Here is a 26,402-nt window from a genome sequence, read left to right on the forward strand (position 1 = left end):
GTGGAAGTGAAACACATACACACTTTGCCGTGTGAGATGTCAGGTGGGGTTCCCCCCCTCACTTGCAGGTAACTTTCACTCTCTGTGCCTCACCCACTACTACCACACAATACACATCCGGCTCATCCTCACACACCTCACTCTGCCCTCCCTCACATCCAACCACCACTTACCCACTTCCTCACCCATATTCGCCACAGCTCTCTTTTACTAAAAGCACGCTGGAGTTTGCCTTTTTCTTCTAAGAAAATCCGCGGGGTGGGGGCGAACCAACACTACTGCCTCTGCTTCTTTTGCACGTGGCCCTTTAAGAACCCAGGGAGCTGGCCTCGATCTGAGCACCTCACCACCCTGCCTCTGCTGCCTGACTGGGATAGCCTGTTTGCCCCAGTTCTGCCTTCCCCAAGCCAGGACTGTGCATGTCAACCAGCCTCATGGACAACGGGATTCGCACTCTGGACAGTTCCGTTGTGGAATGGGAAGGGTTACTTTATACTAAAAAAACAAGACAGCACCATATAACAATGTGCATTGGAAAGGGAAAGAGGGATTCCATTTGACCACCCCAAAAGGCTATGCTGGGGATCATTGGACCTGCATGGACAACTGTGTGGGTTGCGGACTGTGAGGAGAAGGACAACTGCCACAGCAACGCGTGGCTGGGCCCGCTAGTTCATTATACTACATAAAATCCTATGGTTTTGGCAGACTTGCTCACTTCACACACTAGACTGAACAGACCTCACCTGCGCTGTTGGACACATTGATACAGCGGTTGCGGGTGGCATCCAGAACTAGGGGAAGGCTACAGAAGCAGTGATATGAGCCAGCGGAATTGAGGCATTTGCCATTTGTGCAGGTGTCTTCATTCTCACACTCATCGAGATCTGAAACCATGGGAATTCAGGACAAAACTTACACCAGCAAATGAATCATAGAAATAGAGTTGAACTAACCTTCGTCCTCCCCCAAACAATGTAGTCCCTTCCCCCCAACCAGGCATGCAAAGAATGACAAGCAGTATTTCACCTCCCCTTGATGCTTTTTTTCTAATAAAAGCACCATCCCCTGGAATGATGGCCTAACAAATGCCATGAAGACAGAGACAGCCTTCTCACCAATACACTCAAGCTTGCTGGAGTCAAAGAAATAACCGGTGTGACAAAAGCACGTATATCCTGGCACTGTGTTCACACAATGTCCGTTGCGACAGACTTCAGGGCCAAACATTTCACACTCATCTGCATCTGTAGAAACAGTTCCATGGGTTTTTAATTTTTGTTGTTGTTGTTGAAGTATTCTCTTGTTCCTCAAAGGCAAACCACTTCTGCTTCTTGCTTGGCTTGAAAGCCCCTTGCTGACGTCACCATAAGTCAGCTGTGACTTGGGTCAGTCAAACATTTTTAGCTCAGTCTACCTCTATGGGTTGCTGCGAGGATAAGATGGAGCAAAGGATAGCACTTTACACACAGACATTCCCTTGTCCCTAATTTGCTATTTGTATGCTATTTATGCTATTGTATGCTATTTCATGCAGGTTTTATTCTTTTGCACTGATTTTATGGGGGGTTATACCACTTTCTTGTTTTTTATTGCTTAATTTTATTACTGCTATTTTATTGCTTAATTTTACCTTTATTTAACTGGTGCTGTTTGTTTTCATAGACTAAGAGATTGTAAGAGTTGTCCATTTCTAAAATAAATAAATGCATAAAACCAGATGCAAAAACCAAATATCCTAATCTGTTGGGGATTCAATTCTATTTATCCCTATGATGCTGGTTTGCAATCTCAGCGACTGAATTCCATATTGATTAGTGTACAGTGGAACCTCGGTTTTCGTTGGTAATCTGTCCGAAAAGAATCGATGAAAACCAAAACCGATGAAAACCGAGGCAAACTTTTCCATGGGAATCAATGTAAATCCAATTAATCCGTTCTAGGCGCTCCAAAAAACATACCAAAAACACATTTTTGGTGAATAAACATAGTGTTTATTGCTGAAAACAGTAACAAACAATACTACTAGGACCAGCTTCAGAGCCAATGGACCAATGTCGCACCAGAAAGCTGTCCAAAGAGGTCTGCTTCTGACGCCTCTTTAAGATTTGTCTGAAATGAGGCAAGACATTGTCTTTAAACAAGTTGCAGACACGGCCTGCAACAGCTTTGTCCTGGTGATTTTTCTCCACAAACCCCTGCACCATACTGCAAATCGATGAAAACCGAGGCAAATCAATGGAAACCGAGACAAATTTTTCACTGAAAAAATCGATGAAAACGGAAACAGATGAAAACTGAAGGCAATGAAAACTGAGGTTCCGCTGTACTTGGGGATTCCTCAGTGTTGTCCCATAGAATTCTGAGATATGGTGTAAAGCAGTGGTGGGATTCAAATAATTTAACAACCGGTTCTGGTTGAGCGGGGAGGGTGGTGGGGTGCCCCCCTCCACTGCTCAACTGGAACTGGCTGCTGCCCCCCCACTCAACCTCCATCGGCAGTGGCTCTGCTGCCTCATCTCCAAAGGCAGCAGGGCCACCGCCAATGGAGGTTGAGGAGGAGGCAGCAGCAGCCGGAGGCAAGCCATGGCCCCGCTGGCTGCGGCGCCCCCCCTCCCCTCATTTAACCTCCATTGGCGGTGGCCCTCTGCCTCCGGAGATGTGGCAGCAGAGCTGCCGCCAATGGAGGTTGAGGGGGGCTGCAGCAGCCGGTAGGGCTGCAGCTTGCCACTGGCTGCTGCTGCCCTCCGGCTCAACCTCCATTGGCGGTGGCCCTGCTGCCTCCAAAGATGAGGCAGCAGGGCCATCACCAATAGATTTTGAGCCAAGGGTGGTAGCAGCCGATGGCAAGCCGCGGCCCTGCCAGCTCCTGCGCCCCATAGCTGCTATGCCCCGCCCCGGATCAATGGGCCATGGGGTGGGGGGTGGGGGCCGTAGGGTGCAGTGGTGAGATTAGCTAGCGCAGTGGTGGGGTTAGTTACTGAACCGGTACGAACTGGCTGAATCCCACCACTGGTGTAAAGTGCACATTATTCTCATGCCGGATGGTGGCATGACCTGCTGATGCTCTGGATACAAGTAAACTATACCCTAAAATACTCTCCAGCACAACCACATTGCTGGAAAGACCAGCAGCACTCAGATCATTCCATTTAAATATTTAAGTGAGGGAGCCAGTGCAGTGTAAGAATGTCGAAGTTGGATCTGGGAGACCCCAGTTCCCATGCCTATTCTGCCATGGAAATTTGCTGGGTGATCTTGGGACAGTCAAACATTTTTAGCTCAATCTACCTCTATGAGTTGCTGCGAGGATAAGAAGGCGCAAAGGAGAATCAGGGTAGAAAGGTAGGGTATAAATGAAGTAAACTTACACAAAACTTAAATTTTAAAAATGTATACAGTACAAAGCACAAAGGACTCTTCAGATCCAAAGTGGCACACAATTCTAAAATTTTCATCATATAGAGTAATTGCCTATATTAGTGTTATAACTATCCAGTCAGTACTAAGATTATTTTATCTCATAGTGTCCCCACCTATATCAGTTGATCATCTTGGCTCAATTGCCTCAAGTCATTAGATGGAAAAAGGCAGAATGAAGTAATCTTGCACAGGATTGCACTATAAAAGTGCTTCAAAAACTGAGATGCAATAATTATTTGAAAATGGTTGCACCATATTTTTGGCTGTTATTTCAATCAGTGCTGTTACAGATAATTGATCTGTCTTCGTACAAAGCAGTATAATAATTCTTGTCCAAGTTGGACATTACAGTACAGCAACTGTAAAGTTCCAAAATACATCTTTTCTGGAGGGCAGCAAATAATGTAATAGAAGATACACTTCGCTGACTCATGAGCATAGTTTTTTTTTTAAAAAAATAAGCCCCATACTCTTGAATAATAGTTTGCAATGTCCTGTAAAACTCTAAATGCTTGACCAATTTTGCCAGGCTGAATGGCTGGGTTTGTGGGTTAAGAAATTCAGGTTCTTGCATTCAGGTTCTTGAATAGAGCTGTATTGTTGTAGAACATAATTTATTCTTGTATTCAGGTTAAAGAAAGTCTTGTATTCAGGCTTTAAAAACCAGGCTCTTATATTCAGGTTCTTGAGCAGAGCTGTACTGTTGTGGCACATCATTTATGAGGGCAACCACTTTCTTTTCTGGGAGTAATGCATGTTAATCTAAACTGCAACAGAATTCACACGTCTTGCTAATTCCCTGACTGGGCAACTGGAGCTAGAGAACAACTCTTTGAATATTATCTCAAAGCAGTATAATTGAAATGCTTGATGGAACAGGGAGAAAAAAAGGAAAAGTGTACCTGTGTATGATGTCTGTCCAAAGATCAGAGTTCCTTCCACAGGAATGTAGCCTTTCCCACTAGGGCAAATTTCAATATAATCCACTGGCAAACATGGAGGAGACAAAGGGAGGGGGAATGAGAAAGAGAGGGGGGGGGGGGAAAGCTGATTATTACACAGTTTAGGCTTGCCAACTTCCAGAGGGGCCTGGAATGCTCCCAGAATTATAACTGATCTTCAGACTACAGAGGTAAATCCTCCTGGAGAAAATGGTCACTTCAGAGGGTATGGTATATCAATGATTCTAGATGAAATCCCTCCCCAAATTCTCCCTTCCACAGGCACCCCCCAAAATATTTCCAGGAATTTCCCAGGCTGGAATTAGGGTTGCCATATCCCCACAGTGGGTCTGGGATCCCCTGCTTTGGGTGCCCTCCCTATGGAACCATTCAATCAGCCAACAGGGGTCTTACCAGAAGTGAATTGAGACCTAGGTCCCATGTCATTGGTGAAACATTGACATCACTTCAGGCTCTCACTGGAAGAGACATTATCACATTGCCAACAATGTGGGGATGAGCTTGTATTTGGGCAAAAATTCTATAGTAAAAACAGCTTCAACCATAGGGGTTTTGCCCAAATACCAGAGTGTCCCCACATCATCAGCAATGTGATGACATCACTTCCCCTGCACTGTGGAAGTAACATTGACACATCACCAGTGGCGTATTGACAAAAAATTGAGCCCGGGGCAAGAACTGAGTTTTGGGGGGGGGGCCCTCCGGGCGGCCCCTGGGGCGAGGAGAGGGGCTGGAGGCTGGCAAAGGCCAGGAGCCTTACCTTCCCAACTTGCTCTGCCACCCAGTGGGACCACCACCCAGAAGGTGAATAGACAGGGCAGCGGCGGGGTTGGGCTAGCAGCATTCTCGGGTGCCCGACCCAGTGCGCTATCTGCAGACGGGTGGGTTCTTCCCTTCCTGGAGGGACCCAGGGGAAGGAAGAGGGGTGTGGGGGGCGATTTTCCACCCCCTCACGTGACTACATGGGCACCGCCCAGGACCATTTGCCCCCATATGTCCCCCTGGGCGGTACACCCCCGCACATCACCACCAATGTGGCAGCTAGGTATCAGTTCATCTCAGGTAAATTCCCACCCCATCAGCCCCCACACTTTGCCAAGTGGTTCCTACAACCCTAGTCAGAATTAGCAACCCTAATAACACACCCCTGGGACAGAGCAAACAGAAGTGCCCGCATCACTTTAGAAGAAAAAAATACAGGGTAAGTGCTGTACCTGTGCCCATGACAGGACAAGGATGAGTCTCGCAAGTATCTCCCCAGGCTGCTCCTTCAGTGCAGCAGCATTCCTCCTTGGTTGTGTTGTTGGCCAAGACACTGTCACACAGTGGGACATCGCTGATATGGTAGTAGCACTCTTTCCGTTCCGAGGCACCAGGAGGTAAAGAAACAGGCCTTCCAGGTTCCCCTGAGATTGGAGGAAATAAAGTGGAATGTAGAATATGCTGGAAATGGCCCCATATGTCCCACGTCGGTCTCTGCGCTCGGAAGAGGCCAATTTACTGGAGATCCCCGCCCCCTCTATGATGCGGCTGGCCTCCACCAGGGCCAGGGCTTTTACGGCCCTGGCCCCTGCCTGGTGGAATGCTCTTCCTCCAACTGTCCGGGCCCTGCGGGACCTACATGAGTTCCGCAGGGCCTGTAAGACTGAGTTATTCCGCCGGGCCTTTGGGGAGGCCGGCTGCTGATAGGTGCCCATTAACAACTAAGATCCGCTGTTCCCCTCTCAGGGGAGTTGAGGAGTTAATGGCTGAACGCCATCTGTTTTAACTTATCATGAATTAGGAGCGCTGCTTTTAACTGATATGAATTTTAGTATTTTATTTTGTTATCCGCTTTTTATTGTGATGTAAACCGCCCTGAGCCCTTTGGGGGAGGGCGGTATAAAAGTGGAATGAATAAATAAATAAATGAATGAATGAATGAATGAATGAATGAATGAATGAATGAATGAATGAATGAATGAATGAATGAATGAATGAATAAATAAATAAATAAATAAATAATTATGCAACATTCTTGACTGCAACATGACTGCAAATTCTTCCAACCATCTCCAAAGTTTCCAGCATTGCAAGCATTCTTTATTTAGTTAGTTTCCTTGGGAGGAGTCAGAGCCCTAAACTTTCTATATTATTAAATCGTTTTTGAACTGTTGCTTATTTTCTGTGGATCTTCAAGTTCAAGACACCTGAATTTTAGTAAGCTTGGATCTTCCTGTGCTTCTGTATCAAAAGACAGGGCTAAAATTCTGTTTGTTAATTCTGCCAATACCAAAAGGCCAGGAATGATCTCTCCTCCTACCCCATATGGGGATGAACTTTAACTTCTGGGATTCTGTGGAACTTTTAAGAAATTGTTCACTGGTCCCTGAAGAGAACTTTATGGTCAAAGTCTAATGGACAAAGAAGAACCAGTTAACAGAAATAGCAAGTGAGAGAGATCCCTGGGAGGCCATGAAAAAAACAAAAAAGCTCAAAGAGAATGAAAAAGGACATTCCCATGGGATTCAAGCAGATTTCTACAGCATTTCTGCCTTAGAAGTTTAGTTTGGGATGAACAAACATATATGCATTGTCGAAGGCTTTCACAGCTGGATTCAACTGGTCGTGGTGGGTTTTCCGGGCTGTGTGGCCGTGGTCTGGTAGATCTTGAAACACCAGAATCAAAGGCCAAGGGCATGCAAACCCCACCCACAATACAATACTATCAACCACACCTTTGCATAGCAAGTTCCACACAAACACTTACTGACCCGGACAATTTTATACCCCACTAAAACATTCCCTTCTCACTGGACACAGTGTGAAACAGACTTCCCTCTGTGATACATCTCTGATGCAGGCGAAACGTTAGGAACAAGATCTACCAGACCACGGCCGCAGAGCCCAGAAAACCCACCACAACCAAACATATATGCATTTCTCCAGTGCAGGTTTGCCACCAGCACTGTTATGAATGAATGCTCTTCACTCAGTGAATGTTCTTCAGGTTGAAAACTAAGGCCAAACAGCAAGGTGAGACAGGAAGTAAGGCCACAGAGAGATCGCCATCTTCACTGTTTCCGTACAGAATAGCTCTTTGGAAAATCTTTTGGCAGTAAAGAAAAGCAGAAGGATGAAACTGAGGAAGAGGATTGGTGGGATAACTTTGTAGAATCTCCCATTCTTGAGTGGGGCTTGCACCATGCTGCCTTGGTGTCCCTCACAACCACTTTATTGATCTATCTATAGAAATTCAGGATGTGGGAATTCACCACAAATGAGGGAGAGGAGGGGGTGGGATGCTGTCTATTGGCCCTTAGGGATATCCTTCATTCTCCTTCTGTTATAGGATAAGGATGTGGACTCTGCTCCTTTGTTCAAATGCTCACTGTACTGATCCTCTGCTGGCCTGGCACTCTCTTGGCTGTCCTTATGGGCATGACGCTCTCCTGGATGACTTCTGCCATAGTCAGGCTGCTATGAGGGAGCAAGCTTGTTTTCTGCTGCTCCAGAGACTAGGACCAGGAGTAATGGGTTCATGGTGAAGGTAGAGATTCCATCTAAATTTCCTGACAGTAAGGGCTGTTTGACAGTGGAATACACTACTCAGGAGTGTGGTGGAGTCTCCTTCTTTGGAGGTTTTAAAAGACAGGCTGGATGGCCATCTGACAGCAGTGCTTTGTGTGATCCTGCATTGCAAAGAGTTGGATTTGCTGGCCTTTGGGGTCTCTTCCAACTCTATGCTTCTATGGGCCTTTCCCCACTTTTCCCTTTACTGCCGTCGCTGCGCACTACTCACTGCGTGCATCATTTCTGGCATGTGCTCTGGCTTCCCCATGACGTGAAAAGGTGGTGTTTTCTCCAGCGCAAGGAATGACACGTGCTGAGGGGGCGCGACAGGGGCAGTGTCGGGGTGGCTGCGTTGTCGCCGCCCCTGCAGTGGGGAGTGCCCCGGGACCCTGCGCTACTTGAGGAGAGTAGCACGGAGCTTAAGGTAAATGGGGAAAGGCTCTATGATAGTCCAAACTACTGAGGTAGCTATTCTTTGATGAAAAATTTTAGTCCCTTTCCAGCACATTTTAGGGGGGGAATGGAGATTTCCACTGCAAACTGGTAAGCATCAGAAACCTTTAGAATGGTGACTAAAAAGGGAAAATACAGCTTAAACTTAGAAAGCTGCAACAGCTCTCTCTGCTGGAAAGCAGAGCCTTCTCTGGGGAGTGGGAGGACTGACGTCAGGTATGGAGGAGAAGATTTCAAGCCCTGCCTACTCACACAGCAGTCAGTATGCCTGAGTGCCTGTTCTCAGTAGACAAAAAGATGTGCGGCTGAATTGCCATGTGGTTCTATTTTCAACAGTGGACTCATCTCTGTGCATGTGTGCTTTAAAAAAAAAGACTCAATCAGATTGAAAAACTCACTGAATTTTTCTGACGGAAGCCAAAAATCAAAACGTTAACCTAGCACAGTGCTTTCTTCTACACAAATCTGTTAGAAGAACTTGCAGTTCTTTTTTCCTGCCAGCCCAGATCTCTAATTTGCTCTTGCTTTGTTCTGCCCAGTGGGTTCTTACCTATGCCTGATCGGGGTTGACATACTCCAGCTTCTGTGTCATATTCCTCATGGTCACTGGGACACAGGCACAGGAAGGCTCCTTCTACATTCTCACAGAGTGCGGTTCCGCACACCGCAACCATTAGCTCACATTCGTTTACATCTGCAAGATACAACAGCAGGTCTATCAGTACTCAGAATCCTACATTCTCCTTGAAATATCCATGCACTCCTCCAATGAGTTAGCTCCCGTGGATCCGTTCTGTTTTTCCCCTCTATGCTACAAGCTTTTCCTTGACATGAGACATTCTTTCATGATGAAAGATACTCTTGCACCTGGGAAGGCTCTTTGCACCAAGGGAAGACCTTGACATTAGTGGAACAGATCTACAGAATCCAACCTATTATTTTTTTTTTATCATAGCCCTATCCCTTAGCTAACAACCTAACATGAGAATCTGAGACCTCTATTTGACATGTACTGAGCTACATTTCCCCTCCCCCTGAAATTCCAGTGTACCATTAAATTCCAGTGTCTCCATTAAAAATAGCCTTCAATTGTATTTGAACAAACAACCTAATAAAAAAGAAACCAAAATCACAGCCGTCAGAGACTAAGAGCTTCAAAAGGCATCAGGGCAGGAAGGATGAAGTGGTGAAAAAACAAATCAGAAGGCCCCAGTTCCTCAGCACCAAAGTGCATGACATTGCAGAACACATATAAAAAACAAGATCCAGCCACCAGCCATCAGAAACTGATGTCAAAGAACTTGAACAGTACACAGCCTTAAAAACCCTAGCATTAAAAAAGTTACAGTAAAGCCAACTAAAAGTATATCAGAATTGGAGCAACATAGTTAAAAAGAAAGCAAACTTTTCTCAGCCACTTGCTTGGGTAAATCATTTGGTTTTCAGTATAGTGGCTACAAAGCAGGTGTTTCCCAGAAGGCATCTCTACAGAAAAGGCCCTACCTCTGGTTGCCGCCCAACTCCTCTCTGAAGCAGAGGCACACAGAGGAGAATGTAGATTTCTCTGGGTCTAATGAGATGAAGGGGCAGCAGACTGAATTGGCAGGAAGGGTCTAATAGGCCGAGTCCTTTCTCAGCTTCTGCTTTTTCCTCAGAAACTCCATCCCACTGCTGCTTCTCTGCTTGCCCGATTCAATAATCTGAAGCTAGTATTGCGTAGTGGTTAGACTGTCAGGCTAGGATCTGGGACACCCCAGTTTAAACCCCATCTCTGTCATGGATGTTTTTTGTGTGACCTTGGTCAATGATTCTCTCTCACCCTAAACTACCTCAGACTAGTTGCTGTGAGCAAATGGAGGAAGGGAGAACAATCTTGTCAGTTGCTTTGAGTTGTGGGAAAAAAGGGAGATATAAATATATCTAAACAAATAAGTCCTGCCAGGAAAAAAAAACACAGCCAAAGGAAGGTAGCCTCTGAAAGGAAAGTACAAACTGGAGAAGGATTCAAGACCCCCTACCATCTGTCTTCTCTCCACATGAAATCCATTCCCTCAATCCCCAGCTTCATACTTACACTGGTGCTGCCATCTCACAGAAACCAAACCAAGTTTTGGAGATTCATCACAGGGCCTTTTTTTGTCTACAGCCCATTCAAATACTTTTATTGCCAGGGATTATGAGGGACTGGGTTTTTTAATGGGAGCAAAATGATAAAAGATCAGAATTTTTTTTTGATAGTAATATTAGAAACGTTAAGTCAATCAGAGAAGCACAAAGAAATGTTGGAACACGTTAAAAGGCTGACAGTGTCCTGAGCAAGAAAGCAGAAATGCTGAGTGACCCTTACCAATGCAGTCATGGCCTGAAGGTGAGTTTTCATAGCCACGGTCACACAGACAACGGAATGAACCCTCTGTGTTATCACAGAAGGCATGGCTTCCACACAGCGTCTCGTTAGCACATTCATCAATATCTATAGGAAACAAAAGAGTCAGTGAGAAGTCCATTTTTTAGAACGCAAACCCCCCTTGCTTGTCCTGAACCATGGCTACAGGAGAGCAACTACAGCCCATTGGGACAGGATCCATAATTAAACTCTGTTGTAGAAAGATTTCTTGTACCGGTGCATTTCCTCAAGCCCTGTTTTCACTTTCTAGTCTCCCTGTCGCAAGCAAGACCACTTGCAGCATGAATTTAATTTTGCTTTGCCGCCAGAGCACGGAGATTTTTCAGAGAGTATATATTTGCTCCAAACCTCTTCCTTCCACCCATGGTCAGCCTGCCTAGCTCCACCCTTCCCATTCCTTGCACTGCGGTCCATAATAAGACTTCCCCCTTGCTCCTTCCTACTTCTCTAATGCTCATTTCAACATATCGATGTATCAATATAACAGAGTAGGCTTTTTCAAAGGAGCAGCACAAGCAGGGTCTGTTTCTGGTTACACCTCACCTCCCCCCAGTGGTGTAGCGCCCAGGGGGAAGGAAGTGTCTTGCACCAGGTGTGTGCCTGCATGGGGGTGTGGCGTGGGTGTTCCAGGGCGTTCCGAGGGTGTGGCAGGGGCAAAGGGCATACATGCCTCCCCCACTCTGCTTCTGTCTTCCCCAGTGATTGGGAGGGATTTATAAAACTTTTTATCAGACAAGTCTCTTCTCAAAAATAAGCCTCTCTCCCATGGCAACAGTGAGGTTATCTCTTTGAAACCGAGATAACAGGGGCTATCTCTTTTTCTCCTTGTAAGGCTCCTGTGAGCTAAGGCTGCTGAATCTGGAAGATGGGGCTTAACAGGGGTTAACAGAGTTCATCTCTTGTTCCTCTTTGTCCTGAGAGGTGGGGCTTTTGTCCTGAGAGGTGGGGCTTTAGTTCAGTCTCTGGAACCAGTGGCACGCGCCTAACGGCGCGCGCAATTTAAATTTAATTTTTTAATTTTTTTGTTTTTTAAATTAATAAGGACATATTTGACAGATAGTACGTGCAGATAGCTAAAGGGGGGCAGTGACTAAAAGCTTAATATTTAAATATCTAAACAAATCAGATATGAAGGCAGAAAGCCAGCAGGGGGAGGGGGGCTTTCCAGTGTTTTGCACTGAGTGTCACTGAGTGTCACATGTATGACTATCTGCCACTAGGACAGAAGTCGTGGGTGTGCCCTCGTTGCAATGAGCTCCTGGCACTCAAGGAACGTGTGCGTTCTCTTGAAGCCAAGGTGGCAGACCTGGAGAAGCTGAAAGAGGCAGAGAGGGTGACAGACGAGGCTTTCAGGGACCTAACAGCCGGGTCCCACTCCCACTCCCAAGGTGACATCTCTTCAGATGTCATGGAGAATGAGAAAGGTCTTGAGGGACGAGGAGGGGGTGCCAGTCTGAGGTGGGGAAGATGTGCTCTCCTTAGGATGGGATCCCTTCCTTAACTGGTGATCAGCTATCCTCTCGCACTGGAGGATACCTCGGGAAGGTGAGGGGGCTCCTTGTAGTGGGTGATTCGGATCATTAGAAATGTAGAGAGTTGGGTTTAGTGAGAGGCGTGATGACCGCGATGGTGGCACTTGCCTGCCTGCCACCTAGGTGCAGAAGGTTGCAGGATGTCCACGCTTCATCTAGGGATAGGCTTTTAGGACAGTGCTGGGGTGGAGTCAGCAGTTGTGGTCCACATTGGCACCAACGGCATTTTCGGGAAATGTGGGAGGTTCTGGAAGCTAAATCTAGGCTGCTAGGAAACAGGTTGAAGTCCAGGACCTCCAAAGGTGACATTCTCAGAAATGCTACTCCGTTCCATCGCGCAAGAGGGGCGAGAGCTAGGCAAGGGAGATACAGGGATCTCAATGTGTGTGGATGAGAAGGTGGGTGTAAAGGCAGAGGGTTTCAGATTTGTCAGGAACTGGGGAACCTTTAGCAGGACAAGGCAGGCCTTGTATGTACAAACGGGGCCGGGCTTCATGTCTTTAAATTCAAAGAGGGAACCAGGCTGCTGGCGCTCAACATGATAAATAGGTGGCAAAACAGCTTTTAAACTGGATCACTGGGGAAAGCCGACAGGAGCTGAGGGTGACTTCGGTTCGGAATTACAGTATCTATGGGGATGCAGACAGAGAGGGAGGTTTTTTCTAAATCAACCACATACAAAAGCGAGGAACATAGCAATGTGCAAAAGTGACAAGGGATAGTGTCTTGGCAACAAAAGAAGACTTGGAGGGTAAAAGCTACCATAAATCCCAGTGTTAAGGACAGAGGAGCAGAGGTATACAAGGTGTCTCTCTATGTTAATAGTAGAAGCTATCTCGACCACTAAAATGCGGGGGAGAGTCGGGGTAGGAGCTATACAGAGTTTTGAAGGAGGACTTTGATATAGTGGGCACTTTGCTATGAGACACCTGTAGTGGAATGAGGAGGAACCAGTGGGATGCTGTTATACCAGGCTACAAGGAGCTCTAGCCTAGGAAGGAAGGGATAGGACAGAGGCGCATTGGGGGTGGAGTTGCCCTTTACATCCAAAGAGAGCATGAGTATCGCATACAAAATCAGAGTCAATGCAAAGGTGAGCTGGTTATTCCCCTACAGAATCACTGTACGGATATCAATACCCAGGTGTGAAGGGACAGTTTCTAATTATTAGAAGGAATATATTATCAGTCCCCCTGACCAAAGTGCACAAAGAGTGATTCTGAGATGGAAAAAGAAATTAGAGAGGCCAACAAAAACAGTCAAAATGTGAGTGGTAATTGTGCCGGGGTGATTTTAACTATCCCCATATAAACTGGAAAAATGCATGTTCAGGTCATAGTAAGGAGAGAGCATTCCTGGATATGCTAAATGACTGTGGCTTAGAGCAGATGGTTGTGGAACCAGGACCTGGTGCAGGAAGTCAGTGTTGTTGAGCCGATAGGGAACAGCGACCACAATGCTGTCAGATTCAGTAACTCAGCATGCTGAACAAGTGGCAACTACTAATGTAGTTACATTCGCCTTCAGAAAGGGAAATTTCTCAAAGATGAGGGGGATAGTGCGCAGGAAGCTGAAAGGGAAAATCAAGAGAGTCAAAACTGTCCAGGATGATTGGAGGTTATTTAAAAACACAGTAATAAAAGCTCAGCTGGAATGTGTTCCACAGGTTAGAAAAGGCAGCACCCAGTCCAAAAGAAAGCCACCATGGTTAACAAGAGAGGTTGAGGAAATTATCAGAAAAAGGAAAATGTCTTTTAGAAAATGGAAGTCCAGTTTGGCTGATGAAGAATATGAGAGGGAACACAAATGGTGGCAAAAGAGAAGCAAGTTAGCTGTAAGGGAGGCAAAAAAGGATTATGAGGAACGCATGGCTGCGAACATCAAGACCAGCAACAAACAGTGCTTCAAGTACATCAAAAGCAGGAAGCCAGCAAGGGAAGCGGTAGGCCCGTTAGATGACAAAGGAACAAAGGGTGTGCTAAAAGATGGCAGGGAGATTGCAGAGAAGCTGAATGAATTTTTTGCATCTGTCTTCACCCAAGAGGAGGTGAAGAACATTCCTGCACCTGAACCAAGCTTCTTAGGAGGCGAATCCGAGGAACTAGCGAAGATAGCGGTAGACAAGGAAGAAGTTCTGGCAGCCATTGATAAACTAAATGTTACCAAATCCCCTGGCCCAGATTGCATTCACCCAAGAGTTCTTAAAGAGCTCAAGCATGAAATTGCTGATCTTCTCACTTTTAATATGCAACTTATCCCTGAAACCAGGCTCCATCCCTGAAGACTGGAAGATGGCCAATGTCACACCAATCTTTAAGAAAGGATCTAGGGGACCCGAAATTACACAGTCAGTTTGACATCTGTTCCTGGTAAATTAGTAGAATCTATCATTAAAGATAAAATTATAAAACATGTAGAAAAGCAAGACCTGCTGAGAAAGAGTCAGCATGGCTTTGCAGAGGCAAATCCTGTCTTTACAAACTTACTTCAGAGTTCTTTGAGGGTGTAAACAGACATGTGGATAAGGGGAACCAGTGGACATTGTCTACTTGGATTTCCAAAAGGCTTTTGACAAAGTTCCTCACCAGAGACTGTTGAGAAAACTCAACAATGAAGGAATAAGAGGGAAGTCCTCCTGCTGATTAAAAACTGGTTGAGAAACAGGAAGCAAAGAGTGGGTGTAAATGGGAAGTTCTCACAATGGAGAGATGTCGGAGTGGTGTCCCCTAAGGATCCGCTTTTGGGGACCAGTGCTCTTTAACCCATTCATAAAATGACCTGGAAGTAGGGTGGGTGCTGCAGGCCAAGTTTGCAGATGATACCAAATTATGTAGGGTGGTGAGAACCACAAGGATTGCTAAGAGCTCCCAGTGGACCTTGATAAATTAGGGTGAGGCCCAGAAATGGCAAATGCAGTTCAATTCTAGCAAAATGTAAAGTGATGCACATAGCAAAAAATCCATAAACTTCACATACACGCTACAGGGGTCAGTGCTATCAGTCACAGACCAGGAAAGGGATTTAGGCGTCTCAGCTGATAGTTCCATGGGAATGTCAACTCAATGCGTGGCAGCTGTAAAAAAGGCAAACTCTATGCTGGGGATCATTAGAAAAGGAATTGATAATAAAACTGCAAAGATTGTCATGCCCTTATATAAAGCAGTGGTGCGACTTGAGTAATTGTGTCCAGTTCTGGTCACGATTCTCAAAAGGATATTGAGGAGATAGAAAAGTGCAGAGAAGGGCACAAAGGATGATTGAGGGACTGGAGCACCTTCCCTATGAAGAGAGGCTGCAGCCGCTTTGGGGACTCCTTAGTTTGGAGAGGAGGCGGCTGAGGGGGATAAGGATTGAAGTCTACAAAATTATGCATGGGGTAGAAATGCTGACAGAGAATTTTTCTCTCTTTCACAATACTAGAACCAGGGGCATCCATTGAAAATGCTGGGGGGAAGAATTAGGACTAATAAAAGGAAACACTTCTTCACGCAACGTGTGATTGGTGTTTGAATATGCTGCCACAGGAGGTGGTGATGGCCACTAACCTGGATAGCTTTAAAAGGGCTTTGGACAGATTTATGGAGGAGAAGTCGATTTATGGCTACCAATCTTGATCCTCCTTGATCTGAGATTGCAAATGCCTTAACAGACCAGGTGATCGGGAGCAACAGCCGCAGAAGGCCATTGCGTTCACATCCTACATGTGAGCTCCCAAAGGCACCTGGTGGGCCACTGCGAGTAGCAGAGAGCTGGACTAGATGGACTTTGGTCTGATCCAGCTGGCTTATAAAAAAAAAAGAGAGAGAGGTTGGGAGAGAGAGAGTGTCTGTGGAGGAGCACGTGGGGGGAATATCAGTTCTATAGTACTGGGACTACTGAGTGTTATGAGATCTGTGCCTTTAAGAGGGGCGGAGTTAAGAGAACTAGGAAACAAAAGCCCCTTGAGACTAGCTGCGGGGGAGGACTGGGCTGCCTCCTCGCTTGTAAACAGAAATGCGAACAAACCACACTTCAGCCCCACTGTGCAGTTATAAGGCCTGGGGTAAGTGATCCATGAGTAATGGGCCTTGGAGTCGATTTGGGCCAGGAGTGCTTTTTACCAGCTTTCACCAGTTAGCCAGCTGCATTCTTTACTGGGCAGAAAAGATCTGGCCACTGTGTCACATGCCCTACATGTATCTAAATTAGATTACTGTAATGCTCTGTAGGTGCAGCCCTTGACAAATATTCAGAAACTTCAACTGGTGTGTAATGTTGCAGACAGGTTTTTGACTAGAATGGGTCATGGGGTCATATCACTCCAGCCCATCTACCCTGGCTCCCAATTTGTTTCCAAGCACAATTCAAAATGCTGCTATTGACTTTTATATAGCTTGAGACCAACATATCTCTTATCCATCCATCCACTGCAGTCATCTTTGGAGACCCTACTGTGAATACCACCGCCTTCTAAGATGAGGCAGATGGCAACATGGGAGAGACCCTTCTTGATCTTGGCATCAGAACTCTGGAATTCTCTCTTTAGGGAGAACTGTCTTTCTTTTTCTGTTGCTGGCTTTCATCAGCAGATGAAGACATTTTTGTTTGTATTCTCAAGGACTTTCACAGATTGAATTATCTGGCTGTTGAGGGTCCTCCGGGCTTTGTGGTGGTGGTCTGGTAGATTTTGCTCCTAACATTTCACTAGCATCTATGGCTGGCATCTTCACCTCTGAAGATGCCAACCACAGATGTGGGCAAAACGTTACAAGCAAAAGCTATCAGACCATGCCTACACAGCCCAGAAAACCCATTACAGCTTCTTCTTTTTTGTTTCCTTTGGCATTTCCTCAGTGATCCTTCCCTCCTGTACAATTTTTAAACTGGTTTAAATGTTTTGTTATATTTTTACATGGGACCTACCAATGCATTCTCCAAATGGTGTGCGATGGAAGCCCAATGGGCAACCCATAATGCAACGATATGAACCCAAAGTGTTCTGGCATTGCCACGTGCCACACACGGCATTCCTGTATTCTTCACATTCATCTACATCTGTCAATCAATGAAAAGACAAAATAATAATTAAAAAATACAATATTTAGTTAGTTGATTTCTATCTCGCTCTTCAAATGCATCAAATGTGGGGTATAACAATCTAAAAATGCTTCCCATATTCCAATGAAACCAGCAACATATACAGATAAAAATTCCTAAAAATGTACCTAAAATTAAAACATACCTAAAACATGCCTAAGACAAAAACACGCCTAAGACAAAAACATACATAAAAACATACCTAAGACGTACCCACACCTTCCCTAACCCTCCCAGGTGCGGGTGAAGGGCAAGTCCCAAAAAGCCCAATGGACTGGGGATAGATGGCATCAGTCATTCAAATGCCCAGGTGAAAATGACAGTTTTAACCTGGCACTGAAAGGTATTTAGAGTCGGTGCCTGTTGGACCTCTAGTAGGAGGACACTCCATAAAGTGGGGGCTATTACAGAGAAATCCCTCCGTGCAGCCTCCACCCCCCTCACCTCAAAGGGAAAAGGGACTGCCAACAGCCCCACCATCACCACCCTGGTGCCCTGTGTCCTCAGCACTCAGGCAGGTCTGTATGGCAGAAGGCACTCCCACAAGTAGTGTGATCCCAGGCCATCTAGGGCTTTATAGGTCATAACCAACACCTTAAATTGAGCCCAGTAAATTGAACTCGCAAGAGGAATCCTGGCAGCAGAATGCATGGCTTTAAGGAGTGTTACCCAAGTCTCTGCACAGCATTTTCCTGCAGCCTTGTGATCTAAGGCACACAGGCAAAGAGAACCTCAAGTGATACCACTCCTAGTGCTGAAAATTAATTCTGATGAGAACTGGCTGAGGAAACAGGAATAAACATCAGCTGCTTGCACACCCTCCTTTTTCAGAGGCCGGATCTTACCTATGCAGTCATCAGTTTCCTCAGAATACTTGAAGCCCGTCTGACACAAGCATCTGTAAGACCCTTCTGTATTCAGGCACTGGCCACGCAAACACCGCGAATGGTCCGCACATTCATCTACATCTTTGGAAGGAAACAAAAGACAGTGGAAAGACACAGTGTCAGTTGAATCATTTCTTCCACTCTGGCACACCCTAAGGCAGAAGTAGGAAGGCAGAAGATCCAGGGGAAGATTTTGACAAGTGGTGATGGCTGAGCTTCTTCAGGCTTCGGTTCAAATGGCCCAATTTAGACTAGGGTTGCCAGATCCCCCCCCTCCGGCTACTGGCAGGGGATGGGGGTTGCCAGATTCAAATTGGAGAACTCCTGGAGATTTGGAGGTGGTGCCTGGGAGGACAGGGAGCTCAGTGACATAAAATGCCACAGAGTCTACCCTCCAAAGCATCCATTTTCTCCCAAAAGGAGACATCTCTGTAGTCTGGAGATGAGTGGAAACTCTGGGGGTCCCTCAAATCCCCCCTGGAGTTTGGCATCTCTAATTTAGATCTGATTTAATTGGAATGGGGATGAATTATTTTTTTTAAAAAAAAATTCACACTGGGCCCTTTTGCTGTCTTTTCATTTCCCAAGCTTACATTTGCAGGGAACGGGGAACTCTCTTAACAACATTGTTCAGGGGATACATTGGGAGCCATTCAAACTAACATGCTCCCAAAGGCACCTGGTGGGCCACTGCGAATAGCAGAGTGCTGGACTAGATGGACTCTGGTCTGATCCAGCAGGATTGTTCTTATGTTCTTAAACACCACAACAAGCCAAAGTGGAATGTGGATTAGCCTAGCTTGTTGCTGGACTCTTGCATGCAACTGACTCCTCTCTCCTCCCATCTTGTATAAAGGATCCTAATCAGAAACTAATTGTGTTTACCCTTCATGTAAGAATGCATGGGCGCAGTGCCAGGTCAGTGCTGCTGAGCCTGCTGCTGAGAGCTGGCTGGGCTCCTTCAAGCTGGCCATCTCCTGAGTAAACTCTGCCAAGGCCAGGCTCTACCGCAACTTAACAAGCATTTTCCCCAGAGGTGGCATAGCAAGCCTTTGGTGGGGCTTGCAGTCTCCTGGAGTAAGTGTATAGGTGAAGGTGTCATCCCTAGACCCGCAGGTTAACTGGAATATGCCACCTCCCCTGTCCGTGACACACAGACAGGGATTCTGATGGCCTTAAGCAAAGTTACCCCCTCTGTAACTCAGAAGTCAGTGGAGTCAGAAGGGTGTAACTTTGTTTAGGATTGCACTTTTTGTTTGTACTACCAGACTGAATCAGAGTGGGTGGGGAGCTCTGTTTTTAAAACAACAGGATCTCTACCCATCCTGCCATTAGAGAGGCAGTGCTAAGATGGGTGCCATCCTTTGAATTGGCTAAGTATCACCTACAAGAACAGCAGCCTGTCTGGACTAGTCCCTGCTAATATCACTTTGTCATACTAGTCTGCTGCACCTTTTCCTAAAGGGATTAAGGAAAAGACAATACCCCATCTTGGGAAGATGGTTCCCACCTCCAGTCTCAGTATACCTGCCTCCATGAAACAAGGTGTATGCTAATATGATTTCATCAAGAAGTTCCTGCTGGACATTTTCCTGAAATACTAATCTCATTGTGTACTTTCCAAAGACCACCTTCATTTACATCGGCTTTGTCCTGAAGCTGTGATTGAGTCAGTTTCCCTCTATCTGTGGACACTCCCTGGCTTAGAACATTAAGTCTAAGTGTCCAACATCAATTTTAAGTATCCACCACTTAACTTAAATGTCCACCTTTGAGTAAGACAAGGACCCTCCTTTGTCTTGGAAAGATTGAGCTCTGTTAACATGGCTAGAGTCAGAGGTGGGATCCAACCACTTCTCTAGAAGTGGTTACTACTTTTTTCTGAGTGCTGAGAAGGGGTTACTAAAGCAACCTCCCTGCCCAATAGGGACTGGAGGTGCGTGTGTGCGGCGGCGCCACTGTTTGAATCCCACCACCATTGGAATCTGTTATTAAAATTTTTGGATCCCACCACTGGCTACAGCGCCTGATCTTCCCTATAAATTAGCTGACTACCCTGCAGTCAGTGATCAGCATTTCTGCACTAAACCTATGGTCTAGTTGTGTTGTGCCCAGTGTATTCTGAGCTGCCTTGGTTCAATTACATTGCCTGCAAGCTTCCTACTCTATCTTCTATCAGAGCTCAGAGTGGGTCGCTGCACTCTGCTCGTTGGATCATTCCACTGCTAGATCAGGTAATTATCACCTTCTTCCTCCCAAACCCCTTGTCTTTCCAAACTTTTCCTCTTAACACTATCTATATCCTAGGACTGTGTGAATTCTCTGCTGCTTTAATTTGTGTGCATGTACGTTTATTACTTTTGCCCTTTTAATACAAATTGTTAAACTTTTATCCTCATTTCCTGCAGATTTCTTACGAAAACCCATTTTGTAAACTTTGGTGACAAAGATCTTGAACTTATCCAGCTTCTCACTACGCTTGGTCTGTCCTGGCTAATTCGCCCACTATAAAAAGGGGCAGACCCCATCATTTTGGGTAATATTTGGATTAACCTCAAGGATCAATACATTCTCCTGAACATGTTCATGTGACTTCCATACCTCCACTGTTATGAGAAAAAGAAAAAGTTGTTATTTATACCCGCTTTTCTCTCATGTTAAGAATCTCAAAGCAGCTTACAATCATCTACCCTTCTTTTTCTCACAACAGGCACCTTGTGAGGTAGGTGGGGCTGAGAGACTTCTGAAGAACTATGACTAGCCCAAGGTCACCCAGTAGGCTTCATGTGGAGGAGAAGGGAAAACAAACCTAGTTCACCAGATTAGAGTCTGCCACTCATGTAGAGGAGTGGGAAATTGTCAAAGACTTGATCCAGCCTTTGGGGCAGTAGCAACACCGAGCCGTGGGCTCTGAACTACAACTCCAGACTCCAAAATATATATTTAAAATTTTATTAACGAAAGATAGTGAAACACAGGTTTAAAAACATAACAGTAAACACAAAATCGGGGTGCAATTCAGTTACACAATGAAAACAACAAAAGGCTAAAATCTACATACTAGAAAGAAATACTTGCAGGCAAAAGATCCTAGATATCTTTAGTACATGTGTAAAGTTTCAATAGGATTGCAGGCAGAGTGGAGGGCAAAAGCACAGAACAACGAAGCAGAAGTAGCTGCTAACACTGACTGAACTAATTTATGGTTAAGCTGGCCATGACAGGTGATCATTGATTAACCAATCAAAGCACACATCAATCAGAATATTCTGGACAATGAACAGGCCTACCCTTCCCCTCTAAAACAAAACCTTTTTCAAACACTCTCCAATCTAACCAGCCCCAGCTGGCTGAAATTAACAAGGATGATTTCATGCCTTCTAATAAGCACTGTGACCTTGAAGAAACAGTACACTCATTTCCAGTTAACAAAACCTGCCTTTTTGAACCCTCTGAGCTCATGAGAAAGGCAAAAAGGATTTTACTGGGCCTTTAGCAAACAAAATGGTTTCTCACTTGAAAAAAAATCAAACCCAGTTCTCCAGATTAGAATCCACCACTTTTAACTATGACATTTTGCTGGTTCTCTTACCACTGTCTTCCCTTGCATGAACAGGGCTAATATCATGGAAGACTGTAACAGCAGAAGTTTGGTGGTGAAGGCTGGTATTGTGCATTACGACCCTTCCAAGAGTTCTGGGCTCCATTAGAAAGGGCAGGGATATCTGTGAGAAAACCTTGAGCTAAAAGGACAAAGGAAGAAACACAGTTCTAGATTCTAAGACCTTACCTTGGCAACTGACTCCACCAGCAGCATTTGAGAAGCCGAGAGCACAAATGCAGAAATAGGATCCATGGCTGTTCAGGCATTCACCATTGGGGCTGCAAATCCCACTGTCCAAACATTCATTCACATCTATGAGAAGGGAAAGACAGTTGCAGTCAACTCACTCAAAGCAGGGGCTACTGTATTGTCCCCATCTGATTTGTCAGTTTTGGCTTCCTTGGACACCTCTGTTGCACAGCTGGGCACTACACTTCACTTGTACTGAAGATAGGGCTGCCAGCTCTGAGCTCGGATAGACTGGAGATTCTGAGGGTGGAGCCTAAGGAGAGCATGGTTTGAGGAGGGGCATCAACAGGATATAATGCCATAGAGCACAGGGGTCAAACTCGCAGCCCTCCAGATGTTATGGACTACAGTTCCCATCATTCCCTGCCAGCCAGGGGATGATGGGAACTGTAGTCCATAACATCTGGAGGGCTGCGAGTTCGACACCTATGCCATAGAGTCCACCTTCCAAAGCGGCTCTGAACCAGGCAAACTGATCTCTGTCACCTGGTGATAGGTTATATTAGGGAGAGATTTCCAGTCACCACGTGGAGGCTGGCAACCCTAAAGAAACCATCAGTTAAAAAATAACCACCACCACCACCCTCAGTTCTTCTTTTCCAATCACAAATTTCTCTGCATGTTCCTGCGCCTTATGTATCTACTGAGTCTAGACGGGCATCCTGTTATAGAAACCTGCAGGAATAACATCACACATAAAAATAAGTGAAGAAGGAACATGCTTTCTCCAAAGAATTTCCTACAGTCCAGCTCAAGACACTTAATTGAGACAAAGAAACATTATTAGTAACTGGATAATAGCATTTAACTGGTTATTTTATACAGAGTACTATGCAATATAATGTATATGAAGTGCCAAGTACTACATCGTATCAAACACAGAATTGAAAGAAGAGCATAGAATAAAAGTAGCACCCTGTGGCCATGTTTATTATTTATTTAGAATATTTCTCCACAGCCTCTTCAGAGTCCTGCTCAAGGTCATGTATAATTTAAATTACCACAATATAAAAGATAAGCCATTAAAAACAAGCCAGATGTATATTGTAAATAAACAGATAAAAGGAGAAAGGGATAAGAGACAAAGAAGAAGAGAACATTAAACTACTTCAGGGTAAAGTAGACAGGGTGCAGGAGATCTATGATCTGGATCTCTTGCAGTACTTTTATTTATTTATTTATTGACAACATTTATATCCTGCTTCTGCCCTCCCAAGGCCCACTATAGCAGCTAACAGAGCAGCTGCAGGGAATGGAAGCAAAGCAAATGGTGACTGGGAAACAGCCCGGGAAGGGCAACTTAAAATGGGAAAACAGTCTTCCCCCAGGACTAATCCAATATGGGCCCCTTGCAGCTGTTTTGATTGAAAAAGTAGGGGATCGCAGATGTCCCACATCACGGTTTGCGTAGCCAACAGTTAATTGGAAAAGGCGTGTGAAAAAAGTTTGGAGCGTACAAATATGTCTCTATTTGATCCACACAGGAGGAATTACTTGTCTGACCTACTATGTGCAGAGGGATGGGCAAGTCCAGGGGCTGATTTCAAACAACATAGGCACAAATATATATATTGACCATTTTATCACCTTGTGTGGTGATTATGAAACATGAAGGAACCTTTAAGTGTGGCTGAGGAAACCTGGACGAACACATTTTGCCTCTGTAAGGTTGAAGCCCATCTTCACTATTTGTGTGTACAGTACTGTCGAAAGAACAGCCAGCCAGTCATGCTACACCAGGTCCACATTTTCTCCTGACCTGAGCTACTTGGGATAACACGACGACAGAGTGCGTAACAGGAAGATCTGTCCTCTCGGGATTTGTCATACCTTCGCACACAGTCCCATTGAAAAGCTCAAATCCAGGCCAGCAGTGGCACATGTAGGAGCCCGGAGTATTTAAGCACTTGCCTCCCAGGCATTGAGTATTTGGGTCTTCACATTCATTAATATCTGCCCAAGTAACAGAGGACATGATTAATGGTAGAGAACAATTTGTATGCACAAAGCTTATCCTTCAATAAATTGATTAGTCTTTAAAATGCTTCAAGACTGCTTTTTATTTTTACATTGCTGCAAATAAGTAAGGAGGGAGCAGCAAAACACATAGAAACATTAGCCTGCCATAATTAAACAATCCTAAGTGTTAAAAAAACCCCGGCAATATAAGGATTATCCACACAAACATATGAACCACAATGGGGTAATTTATACCATCCAATCTTCCATAGCAAGCATATTAGAACCTCAGATGTAATACAGCACTATGTAGCTGCTTCTACGTCCGTCCTGTCTGACCTAAATTCGGGATAAGCTTTGCCCTTTTTATTGTAAAACACACCAAACAAAAGAATTCTTATTCATACTCTCACACACACACTTCTTCATAGTACATTGCTTTTATTTCAGCGATCACAAGGTTGTTATGATTCAATCATAAAAACCCAGATAGCTGCCACTCCAAAGGGACAAAAACATGGCCTTCTCCTCTAGGTCAACCTAGCCTCCGAAGACATCCATGCCTGATAACCTTTCCCTGCTACTCTGTTATTCAGCTGTTCCTGCATTATCCATAGGGGGAGAGCCAGTTCAAACAGACAATCACAAGTGCACAAACAGAAAGAATCTCACAGGCCTTGAATCTCTACAAGGAAGACTTTTGTTTAATCATTTTTTTTAAATCATGAACTGACTGTGCCCCAATTCAAAGGAAGATCCAAACTCGCTTTCTTATGAAAGGTCATTTTGCACATGAAGCAGAGGAAACCTGGGCTTTCCACTGAATGGCCAGAGAACAGGGATTTAGAAAAAAACGTTCCCCAAGAAGATGTCAATTCGGGCAGCCACATGAAAGCTTTTGTCCTACTAAGGTTTTTATGCAGAGCTAGATAATCTACAGAGCTAGATAGTTAATGTAGAGTGTAGTTAATGTTCCACCTGCTCTTCACCTGTTCCAAAGCTCCTACTACTTTTCTAAATGATATCTAGCAGCCCCATTTCTAAAATTTATACCTCCTAATGTGGGGCACAGTGCAAGAAATCACAAAGAGAATACTGAAAGCTCAGAATTATATGGTTGAAAGACACAATGTACCACAGACTTGCCAGATCTAAGGCAGTCTGGGGTCAGTTCGTGCTTGGAACATCTCCAGGAACATGTATGTATCTCATGTACAATGCAATCATATGCAGAAAGCAGTGGGCATAGACTGGAGAAATTCCACATGGAATAGCAGTTAGATTTTGGGAGGCTGGGATGGTGGGAAGAAAGGCAGTATTTAAATACAAAGAGATATTCAGTCGGAGTGTATATAAACCAGAGAACCGTAAACATATAGGTCTCTGAAATCTTGTCAGAATGCAGCAAAGTTTATTTTGATTTGTCTTCCTAATTAAAAGCCAGTATTTATCTGAATACATGAAACTTCATTTGTCCTGCGCCCTGGGTGAGGTCCCCGCCGGGGCCCCTGTTGCTGACCCTCCTTCCCCTGCCTGGATGCTGGAACTTCCGGCCTCACTCCCGTTCTCTGGGGAGTGGATTAAGTGGGTACAGCTGTTTTAGCCACAGTTTGCTTATGCTGCCCACAGCTTGCCCAGTGACTGCAGGAAGCTGGGGAGAACGGCTAGAGAAGCCCACCTGCCAGCCTCTGTTCTGCAGACCTCTCCTTCCCTCTCAATCCCTGCCTCTTCTATCCATCCTCCGTCTCCCCTCCTCTCAGAGTCCTTCCACTCCTCTCCTTCTTTTAGACTTTCCCTCTGTTGTCCTTCTCTCTGCCTCTCCATGCTCTCTCCTTCTCCTTCCTCCTCCCACACGCTCTCCTTCCTTCCCTCCTTCTCGCCCACCAGCACAGCCTTCCTGCGCGTCCCAGCTTTTATCCCCTCCCTGGTCTTCCGTGGGGCTAAAAACCCCGCCCCTACGCCCCCCGCGCTCCCTTCCGCCTTCCGCTCCTGGCCCCGTCGGGGCCCCGCTCGACCTGCTCACCCCCCTTGCTGCCGCCGCGGTGGCGGGACCCCTCCGTGCCTCGTTCCCCCGACGAGGTGCCGAAGCGACTATCCCCGCAGCCTGGGTCGCTGCTCACCACCCCGGCCGGGGAGAGGGCGAGGTGCCCCTCCGATCCCATCAACACTGCGACGGGACTCCCCTCGCGCCGTGGTGTCTCGAGCCGAGGAGGGAGTGCCTGCCAGAAAGGGGCTGGGGAACAAGTCTGGGGAGGGGGGCTACCCCCACACCCAGATATCATTATACTCGGACTATTG

At 45.6% G+C, this 26,402-nt stretch overlaps 1 protein-coding gene across 2 annotated transcripts in view; it reads right to left on the reverse strand.

Moving 5' to 3' along the window:
* LTBP2 (latent transforming growth factor beta binding protein 2) overlaps positions 1–26,402 on the reverse strand; it is a 178,737-nt gene that overhangs the window by 7,872 nt on the left and 144,463 nt on the right. For both annotated transcript variants that reach the window (XM_048485686.1, XM_048485687.1), the window contains 10 exons: positions 23,976–24,098; positions 22,083–22,208; positions 18,251–18,373; positions 17,232–17,363; positions 10,738–10,863; positions 8,941–9,084; positions 5,600–5,791; positions 4,326–4,409; positions 1,119–1,247; positions 747–887 (listed from right to left, as the gene is read on the reverse strand). In XM_048485686.1, the coding sequence (XP_048341643.1) occupies positions 747–887; positions 1,119–1,247; positions 4,326–4,409; positions 5,600–5,791; positions 8,941–9,084; positions 10,738–10,863; positions 17,232–17,363; positions 18,251–18,373; positions 22,083–22,208; positions 23,976–24,098 (1,320 nt within the window). The remainder of the gene's footprint in view (positions 1–746; positions 888–1,118; positions 1,248–4,325; positions 4,410–5,599; positions 5,792–8,940; positions 9,085–10,737; positions 10,864–17,231; positions 17,364–18,250; positions 18,374–22,082; positions 22,209–23,975; positions 24,099–26,402) is intronic.

The sequence above is a fragment of the Sphaerodactylus townsendi genome, linkage group LG02, assembly GCF_021028975.2.
Source record: "Sphaerodactylus townsendi isolate TG3544 linkage group LG02, MPM_Stown_v2.3, whole genome shotgun sequence".
Classification (NCBI taxonomy): Eukaryota; Metazoa; Chordata; class Lepidosauria; order Squamata; family Sphaerodactylidae; genus Sphaerodactylus; species Sphaerodactylus townsendi.